The sequence below is a fragment of the Antedon mediterranea genome, chromosome 8 (genome assembly GCF_964355755.1).
Source record: "Antedon mediterranea chromosome 8, ecAntMedi1.1, whole genome shotgun sequence".
NCBI lineage: Eukaryota > Metazoa > Echinodermata > Crinoidea > Comatulida > Antedonidae > Antedon > Antedon mediterranea.
The window spans coordinates 5,165,314-5,176,027 of NC_092677.1; the positions used below are offsets into that span (position 1 = coordinate 5,165,314).

At 33.5% G+C, this 10,714-nt stretch overlaps 1 protein-coding gene across 1 annotated transcript; it reads left to right on the forward strand.

The window, feature by feature from the left end:
• Nucleotides 1–1,692: 1,692 nt before the first annotated feature.
• Nucleotides 1,693–9,055, forward strand: LOC140057182 (G2/M phase-specific E3 ubiquitin-protein ligase-like). Its single transcript, XM_072102739.1, has 8 exons — nucleotides 1,693–1,760; nucleotides 5,549–5,617; nucleotides 5,854–5,967; nucleotides 6,225–6,538; nucleotides 6,930–7,111; nucleotides 7,913–7,989; nucleotides 8,417–8,634; nucleotides 8,814–9,055. The coding sequence occupies exons 1-8, from the start codon at nucleotides 1,693–1,695 to the stop codon at nucleotides 9,053–9,055; spliced, it is 1,284 nt and encodes a 427-aa protein (XP_071958840.1).
• The last annotated feature ends 1,659 nt before the right edge of the window (nucleotides 9,056–10,714 follow it).

Here is a 10,714-nt window from a genome sequence, read left to right on the forward strand (position 1 = left end):
ATGTTTTTTACTCTTACTATCTCCACTCTCTATTCACCAGCCTGTGCCTTCTTTGTTATACTTCCTCCAATCCACTCTACTCAGGTAGCTATATTCTTACTTATTTCCAAGTATTCTCAGTAGCACAGAAGAAGGATTAGTGCTATCTAAAAAGCTTCCGGCTGTTTTAATTTATCATTTTGATTTAGCTTTTTTCTAGGTAGAGGAGGTCTCAAGTTAATAGCTAAAACCATTCCTAAAGAAAAATTACATCAACTGAGCCCTAACAAACCTAGAATACTCTAGGTAGAAATCAATTTATTATTATTCATTTATTTATAAAGCACCTTTCCAAAGAAAGATCAAAGTTCTGTACATAAAATTAACAGTATTAGCAACAAACAAAATATAAATGTGCTACTGTACTTAGAAAACAAGTAAGTTTGGAGGTGTTTCTTAAAAACACTAGAACTAGAGCCTGGCCATCACCAAAGGGATGCTATTCAAAAGTTTAGGATAGAAAACGCACAGTCACCAAGCATTATGGTATAGATAATTACAAAGTTAAACCGTTTTGTTGTAAACATTTGTAAATTGATTTTCCAAATCTATTTGTGTTACCATCATTGTACCACCAGTTATAGTACAGTATAAGTATTCATATCGCCCATCATTAAAGTTCAGCTGTGTCAAGAAAAAACAAAATTATTAGTAATAGGACTTACTGTTTTGAAAATAGTCAAGTAGATCCTGATCAGATTGTACATCACTTTGTTGTGGCCTGTAACATATATAAGTCAAAATCGTTAATTAGCATAAATTAAAAATGGCTGCTATTTACTATACCATTTTGAAACCCTGTATCTTCTTAACGGTTGGTTTTAGACCACCTAAGTGCATTACGAGTAGATATAAATAAGATATTAAACTTTCCAATTATCATATTATTAAAATAGGAATTTACACAAGCCTAGGTAGGCCAGATCATAGAGGAATTATTTCCTTACGACAGCAGCCAGATGAAAAATAGCCAACCAAAGAAAAAGAAAGAGGTAGACAAGATATTATTATTATGTTTCAATCGTTACAATATAAACCTGAGCAGCACTGACGAGATCTAATAAGATCGAAACAGTACTGTCTGCAGATTGGATATATATTAAATATATTATATATTTAATTGAATAATTTAATTTTAACTTCTATATGAATTTTATATAATCATTGTAAATTTATTGGCCTATATTATGTCATTTGAATATTTAATATTTTATGTGTTGTACTGTATGTATGTTTTATCGAGGGCCCTAAATGATCATGTCTATTAGGAACTGGATATGCTACCCTCAGTAAAGATGGTAATAAATAAATAAATAAATAATTAAACCACATATTATCCTACAACTATTAGTAGTAGTATTACCAGGGAGTATTACCGAGTAGTAAAAAAAAATCAAAACAATACAAATATCAATTAATATAATAATTTATTCATTTGTTACACATTTGCCAGCTTATACATATACTGTAATACAGTATAAACTACAACTGATTAAATGATTTATTTCAATATATTTGAATATATTTATATTATTATTGCATTATTTTTTTTCCTATTAGGTTAAGTCAGAAACTATACAGGGCCTGAATCCACACATGAATATTCATGATATGACGGAAACCCTGGAAATAGTTTTCACTCGGTAATTGAATATGATCTCTCATCGTGATGCTAGGGTAACTGCTGCAAAAACACTCACCAACCATGTAGCCGCACCTATGTATGTATTGTATAGTATTAAAAATTCTGTGTAGTAAATGAAATTGATAAAGAATTTGACACTAAAATGACATACATGTTTCATGTTAGTCTTAACATTGTACTTTCAGACATAACATGAATTATTCCCTATATAGGCCTAGGCCTATACATGAGAAAATCTTTGGAACTGCTATGCAAAAACAAAATAAATAAAAACGTTATAATACATATCTTGCTTATGTTTTTGAAATATTAATTTTGTTGACATCCAACAATTATGTACGTATCAAACGATTTAATAAAAACTCACACATAACTTTAGAATCAATTGTTATTATACAGGTACACATAGCTAGGCCTACATATTAACGGATTCTGCCAAAAAAAAAGAGCAAGCCGGCTAGGAAATATACCATATATATTACCACCATATATTTGTAAGATCGGACCATATTTGGCGGCCAAAAACAGTCCTACTGCCCGGACCGATTTTATCCAGGCCAGACCAATTTTGGCCCGGACTGATTTTGGTGTGACAGGCCTACTACGGCACTCGTACGTATTTATTGTCGTCTTTGACTCGACGGACTCGCACAAAAAAAGTGTCGATAGATGAAGTCATTTCAATCATGTCGTTGGTTGATTATCGCACATTATTTTCACAAAATCGAATCCGTTTCTATACGAGTGGATTTCCGCACAAGCGCCTGTCCGCTCTGCGCAGGCATCATGAATATTCATGATATATATGCATGTCCTCTATAGTTTCAGCCTTAACCTAATAGGAAAACAATTAATGCTGCCCGGCCGTGTGCGCCTCTCCAACACAAAGCATTGCACAAAGCGTTGAGTGTGTTTTGCTGAATAAGGGCCTGGCCTAGCCTAGACAGGCGTACGTAATAAATAAGCTATTTATTTACTGTTTAATTTTTAGGCTAGACTATATTTTATTCAAATAATTAAGATATAGGTAGCCTGACGATAAATTTAAGTTACTAGCCTAGCTAGGCCTAGTCTCTAGCCATAGGCCTAGGTAGGCTAGGCCTAGGGGCCCTATTATTATGCGAAAATGTCCCTTTCGGCGCTTCCCCTCACAAGAAGTGAGGTTTCCATAGAAACCAGTTAACATAAGCTTGACGTTATAATGCTGCTTTTCAATTAGTGCAAAATAGTAAATTCAAGTGACTAATAATAGGTTAAAACTATGGAACGCCGGGAGTGCCACTTTCGGCGACCTTTTAATGCGGCGACTGCTATTTCTTTCGGCGACCTAAGCATTTCGGCGACTTTGGTACTTTAATAGCGGCGACTTTTCCATGCGGCGACTCGGCGACTTTACCATTCAGCTGCAACTTTTTATGCGGCGACTCGGCGACTTTACCATTCACCTGCAACTTTTTATGCGGCGACTCGGCGACTTTACCATTCACCTGCAACTTTTTTATGCGACGACCCGGCGACTTTACCATTCAGCTGCAACTTTTTCATGCGGTGACTCGGCGACTTTAACATTAATTTTTATGTGGCGACTTTGTTTCGGTTGAATAACTTTGTCGGCGACTTCTTTATTTGGCGACTTAAGGATTAGGCAGCTTTGTTGTATGCCGACTAATTGCGCAACGATAACAGCTTAACCTTGGAAGGTCACGAGACATTTTGCAACGTCTGGAATGAAAAGGCTAACCAACTTATCAGGATCAAATTACCTCTCTTATCTGTTGTTGCATGTAGCGCATGCCAGAGTGTTGATTCATTTAGTATTTTATTATTATTCATGTGTACATCTTTATGAAAGCACCTTCAAAATGAAAACTAATTTAGGACATCTTCATGTCAATTTTGAAAGAGAAAATGTAAGGATTTTTGTTTGTTTTTTATTTAGTAGAATAAGCTGGCCTCTATAGCCACCTATATCTCTACTAGGCTAGACCATGGAGTAAAGAATTCTTTACTCCATGGCTAGACCTAGCTAGATAGGGAGGCCCTATAATATTAATAGGCCTAAGCCTAGTAGGCCCCTATAACTTGTAAGGTGTAGGCCCGGCTAGACTCACATTGTCACAATAATTGAGAAATTTAGTAGTAGTTAATAGTAGTTTTATCCAAATAAATACATCATTAATATCATTACTGGTGCCATGATTCATGAAGGAAAGTTCCTCCATGTCCATGGTGGTAAAAACTATGTATTGTAGGCCTACAAAACAGAAAAGGTCCAGCTTTCTAGGTCTGATAACTGATTAATTAATGGGTAAAACAGACCAATGTAATAATAAATTTGTTTGCCTATTTAATATGAAACCTACACTCAATAAACAATCTTTTTTCATCAAATCAAAGCAAAAATGTTTATTTAAATCATTTGGAGAAGCTAATTTTTTAATTAGCCCTCATTAGTTTGCTTATTGCATGGTGCATGCAAGTATTTGCCATTGATCAATTTATAAAAGAGGTACTTTATTCTCTTGTCATTGTCCTTTGTCTGCCATTTTTAAAAAACTTTATTACATTTCTATGTTTATATATTTTATAATTATGTTTTTGATAGAAAATAAATATATATTTTGATTTGATATTTCAAATATTGTTTGAATTTGGGTAAGATAAACATTTTTTTTTAAATAAAAATTATTTAGATTGATACTGCAAACATTGGTTCACTAACCAACTCTGAACTTGACATGCTGGGTGTAGTGTCGATAGGAGATAAGCACAGACTTCGTAACAAATTCAGATTAAATGGTATGTTTTTACTGTTTCAATTAATTGCTAGCATACAGTACAGATAATAAATACTGCAACATTGGGACGCGTAGACTACGTTTCGTACGCGTGGCAACTTCGTAGGTTTCGCGTGGCGTAATCTACGCAAGCTAACATGCTACGCGTAGTCTACGCGTAGCCTACGAAGCGAGAGCTAGGAGGGGAAATCCCAATGTTCAGATTATTGTGTACTGTGCTGCATGCACCACACACGGAATTAGTTAACGAATTTGAATACTAGTTTTCATCAAATTTAAAATGCGAGTTAATTACTGTGAAGTAATAATAAATGTATTAATATTAGTATTAATTACTGTGTGTTGTGTTAAAATGGGACATTTATTTTTATGAAAGAAGAACAAGTGTACATCTATCACCGACCGGCCAACGTACGGACGGCGGTCGTCGTCTGTTTAAATTGTGTGAAATGGCCTCCGACTAGGCCTAGCTAGCTAGCTAAAAAGGAGGGTTACCGGCGTACCTACCGACAGTTTAATTTTAAAATATGTGGTACGCCTATAGTACTTATAGGCCTACTTAGTAGTAGTACTGTATGATAATCCATACTGTGTACATCGTCAAATACGATGTACATGGCGTGAAAATGTGAAATAATGTGGTATAGCCTAGGTGACAGAAGGATATTTCCTCGATACGACAGTTTTCGCCGTGAAGCTGCTGTTTACCCACGTGTGTGTATCGCGCAGTACTACTCTACTGTCTGAACTATGTTTGTTTACTAGGCTATATAATGAACAATGTTTCGTTTTAAAATTGCGTTTAAATGAAATATTACGCTTATTTAGTACTATGGGATAATATGGATTGTTTAAATACTGTAAATGTCAAAATAATAGAATACAAATACGATATTATTTTTGTTCCAACGGAAATCGAGACGGATCACTCCATTCGTAATTCATTCGCCCAGTGTGTTTATATATCCACGTGTATTTTGGCTTTATTTCTGTTATATATTTGAAGTAAATGAACAAAATTAAATACCACATACAATATAATTTTTTTAACATTATTATATACTAGATCTGATAGGCAAGAGTCTTTGACCATAGGAGGACCTTTAACATCAGCATCAACGTCAGCATCTTTCAGGTATATTTGTCTTATTTTTCAAGGCATAAATCAACTTTTTTATTTTTGGTGAAAAAATTATCAACTATATAGGGCATTGTCTCTAATGCTTACAACAAATATATTTTTTCAGCTCAATTTCTTATAAATACTGTAGTTACTGTAATTTTAACAGTTCTTTCCTATTTTTGTGTGTAAGCAAAGACTTTACTGGATAATCTGTATGGTTCTTATTTGTGTTATATTATTTTTTTCAGCCAGTATTGCTCTATTTTAGAGGAGTCAATTTATCTGTCTTCTGACTCTGCAGAAGATGATTATGATGATGAAGACATTTCAGTAGCAATCATGCGCAGCTTGATGGATGAGAAGTAATTTTTATTTTTATTTTCTGTATGTGTTTTTGTAAGTTTCCAGCAGTGTTAAATCACCGAATGGGTACAGTATTATGCTTTTTCACGATCATGATCATTCTACATTTACTATTTTCTACTCTAACTTTTGCACTGTTTAACAATATAAACATGTCCAATTATTATTATTATTGAAATTGTAAATTAAAAAAAATATTTTAATACATCTGCAGTTCCACTCTGCAGTTCCACTAAAGATTTTTTCTGTTTTCCAGACCTACTACATTGACTACTGCAGAGTTGTTTAACTCGTTGAATACAGCAAAATCAGACAGCACAACAATTAGTATTTTCAACATCTGCAGGACTAGAATTTGGGATGGAGCAGTAAGAGGCCTGAAACGGAAAACATTTGATCCAGCCAACCGGATTTCCGTCAAATTCACAGATTCAATTGGGCAGACAGAAGGTGCAATTGATGTTAATGGCCCTCGAAGAGAGTTTTTTTCATTAGTTCTTGACCACATTAAAAACAGCAATCTTTTTGAAGGACCACCTACCCAAAGAGTATTGGCAATGAATGGCACAGGTAAGATACTAGTATTGTTTTGTGTTGTAAAAAAAATAGCAAATTCAAACTGAAAAAAGCTTGCATACACAAAACCCTGCCCCTTAACACTAATGTGAATTCTCTGTAAATAAATACTGGCATGATGGGAAAGATTGTAAGTGTAAAGTAATGGCTGTATCATTGATTATAGTAAAGTAGGACTAATTACTGTTTTACTAGTACAACCATCCAATATGTTTTATGTATGAGACAGGTCCTTGCTGTGTGTTTAATGGTAAACGGTAAAGCTTCGTATCCATCTTTACACATATTATACCAGACTTCCGACCACCATGTAATTAACATTACATAAAAAACATACCTGGGGCAAAATAATAGTAAGTTGATATATATATTTGTTTTTTTCCAGCTATGGCCAATGACAATTACTTTTATGCTGGACAATTGATTGCTATGTCTCTTGTACATGGCGGTCCATCACCAACGTTTTTTTCCAACACTCTGTACGAGGCCATAGCCTATGGATACAACCGTTCAACTGCTGGACTTGATGATGTTGGCGACTTAGAAATACAGTCAAAATTGATGAAGGTAAACATTTATTATTGTAAAACATTACTTGCATAAACTATCATAAAATTAAATTGTTTGTTTATTTTATTTGTTTACTACACACATTGTATGCAAATAATATATAGTAAGAACACTACAAAGTTTTGGATGAGAGTTTGGTGTATTGGTTATGTATCCAGCCTCTCACAGTTGAGATCGCTGGTTAAGTTTTTTTTTCGTTTTTTTTTGTGGACCTTGATCTTTGACCCTGACCTTTCAAAATGTAACCACAATTATATAGAAGATACAAATCTTTCTTTATTCTGGATATTCATTCAATATTTGTACATTGTTCTTCCTTGAAGTCCAGTTAACACTTACAAATTACAAATATAAACAATAAAAATGGAAAATTATGAAAACGTTTTTAAAGACTACAATATCACAAGAAGCAAGAGAAAAATACAGTTAGATCAAATTTTTAAACGATTGCAAAGTTAATGAATTTATAGAGCTGCAAATATCTGGTGAAAGATTATTCCAGAGTTTGACTGAGTTTGTTGAGAATCGGATAAAAACTGTGGTCTCTAGGCTGTTCACAGACACACACCAACATACAGGGGTGAAAATATAACCATCTTGGCGGAGGTCAAATATAGCTATTAACCATCTTTGTGTAATCAAAGAATGCTCTCTTTTCTGTTATTATTCAACATTCTTATTTATAGAATTTATTTAATATCCAATATGCCACTGAGCATTTTAGATTTTCCAAAGTTCAAATGTACTTAATGTTCAATTCCAGTTTGATTCATGCTTAATGTTTTTATTTCTGTCTAGATTCAGTCATCCACTTCTGTTGAGTCACTACAATCAGCTGTGGATGAGGCTGAAGATTTTTTGAGTTTAGCGGGTGTGTTAACACACATAGACTCGCTAGATAAAAAAAAACAAAATTGTGTCCAATGCTGTAAGATTCTATGTCCTTGACAGGACACGATCAGCCTTTGAAAGGTTTGTAAATTTGTAAGAAATTGGTATATGTTAGATGTTATTGAGAATCGTTATGCAAAGGTCAAAACAATCTGTAGACAAAATGGAACAATTTATGTGATCATGAAATAGACCATGCATTTCAATTTCAACATCATCAAAATGAAGGTTAACGATATATATAATTTCAATTCAAATGGGCAAAAATTAAAATAACTGTAAAATCTGAAATATTGTGTCTACTTGAAAGGTCAAGCTCAGCATCCCGTTATTAGATTTCCTTGGCCTGACTTTCCTTAATTCATTCATTTTAAAATTATACGCAAATTCTTATTTATCCTTTTTTTGTAGAATGCTTTCCGGGCTTGAGACACTTTGTGTCCTGCAAATTGTCAGAGAAAATCCTGTAGCATGCAGGAAATGCTTCCTACATATTGAAGTTCCTGCAATAACAGCAGAAACGCTGAGAGACGTCTTTTTTGTTGCTTATAGCGAGAGAGGAAGCAACAAAAGAGCAAAGGAAGAGGTAACTGCCGCTTTCTGGTATGATTACCTGCTTGACATTGAAGGTACAGTGTGAACAATTTTTAAATTGAGCGTATGTATGTAATGCAATTAGTGTATTAATTGAACTACAGTATTATGTTATTGTCTATTGTATCTTTTATTTAAAAATACTTTGGTTGCATGGGCTTTTCTTAACATAATGAAAATTGTCCAACTACACCTGTTTCATTTTTTTTTTCAGAGGGAACAGTCCAATCTACTCTAGCTGATGTATTGGCTTTTTCCAGCGGAACCACCAGCATCCCAATAACGACCTTTTCAGAATTGCCCACAATAAACTTTTCGCACAGCGATGAAAAATTCCCAACAGCAAACACATGCAGTGTGGTGCTTAGACTTCCAACTAGCCACTCCGACTACATCAAATTTAAAGAAGCTATGGATTTTGGTATCCTAAATTCGCAGTCTTTCGGCACAGCATAGTATTTGTATAATTAGATGTAGCTGTAGTTTCTTTATAGTGTACGCCAAAAATTAAAGTGTGGAGCTCTATTACATCACCTACATCCCCTCTAAAAAATTTGTGCAAATCTTTGTTTTACTATTTCACATTTGTTTAAATAGTTCTTAGTTGCAATACATAGGTACCTTTCATTTTAAATTTCTATACCTAATGTTTGTTGTTGTTGTTCAAAATTTGAAATTGGTACAAGCTCCTTGTTTCAATTTGTTTGTATTTTTTTTCATTTTTAGACAAATGTAGATCTACAGTAGTATCTTTTATGTTGCTAAGTAGAGTGTAGCTTCCCCCATATGGATTTATTGCTGTCTTTTCCAAATCAAAATACTGTGTAACATATTGCATCAATATTTAATACTTTTTTACCATACATTTTTCCATTTATTACAAAGTTGTTGTTGTATTATATGTACAGTTTATAAATTAGTCTAGTCTCTGTACAACTATGCATCATATTTTCTTTGCAATAAAAACTTTTTACTAATATTTGTTGAAACTTATTTACAAACTTTCTAGTTAAGGTAATTACATAATACGTTATTCAATCAACAATACTTTCATTCCTGAATTTTGTATCTTTTAAGAGAAGCATAAACAGGGATAGCAAAATAGAAAGGAAGTTGAGGGGCACTGGCTATTGATGAGTTATTTCTAAAATATTTTTATTCACTAACTTTATTCACAAATTTTGTATGTCAGGGATACTGTACTACAGTATTTAAAAAAAACGATTTATTCATCAATAACATTATTACTGATGTACTGTAAGACATCACAATACACGTCTACACCATGCTGAGAGCTAGGTCTTAATGGGCTGATTTCTTCTTGTAGCTGATGATACACTTCATCCATCAGTAGATTTCGTGGCTCTTCAACTACTACATGCCCTCTTGCTCTTTCATCTAATTCCAGATCCGCTGCAACATGCTACCAAACAAAGAAATAATAAAAATCCATTATTTACCAAAATTTATTTATTTGGACCTTTTATTAATTTAGAAGAATTTCGAGGTTAATAATAAAGGGCAAAATGAGCTTTAGGATGTTTCGCCTCCAATTACATTTTCATCCAAAATAAAAATAAAATGTTGTCAATTACCTCTTGCAAAACATCATCAAAGCCAGTGTACTGTTCAACCTGCCCATCAACCCACAATTGCAAAGGAGTCTTTCTATTTTCCGTTCTTATTTTATGGTTGATCCAACCATTAAACCAATCTTGAAGTGATCTATTAATTCTCGGAGTGAATACATATTGTAATGCAAACAATTGGATCTCATCTAATGTATCCAAATCCCCAGAGTTTTCCAAGTGGGAAAATAACTGATAAAAATACTGTTAACATCCTTGGAAAACGTCTCCCCAAAGTCTTTCTATTCTCTGGTTGTGGGTGCTCTTCCCAACTATTAGACCTGGTTCACCTGTAAAATGCACATTGCCAAGTTGTTGTAATATATTCAATTTTACTACAATATACAGTGTTAACAAAAAATACCATAAACAATCAAGCATTCAAAATGTATAATTGCAAAAAAAAAAACCAAAACCGGAACTATAATGCTTCATTCCTATATTTACCTCTTTTTTGTGTTATGTACTGCCAAACTTTAACATTTTC

Bases quoted from the DNA above. Each gene is read 5' to 3' on its own strand.
- LOC140057182 (XM_072102739.1), top strand. From the start codon at position 1,693: ATGATCTCTCATCGTGATGCTAGGGTAACTGCTGCAAAAACACTCACC. The intron at 5,618-5,853 runs GTATATTTGTCT...TATTTTTTTCAG, and splicing joins TCAACGTCAGCATCTTTCAG to CCAGTATTGCTCTATTTTAG. The intron at 7,990-8,416 runs GTTAACACACAT...CTTTTTTTGTAG, and splicing joins TTTTTGAGTTTAGCGGGTGT to AATGCTTTCCGGGCTTGAGA.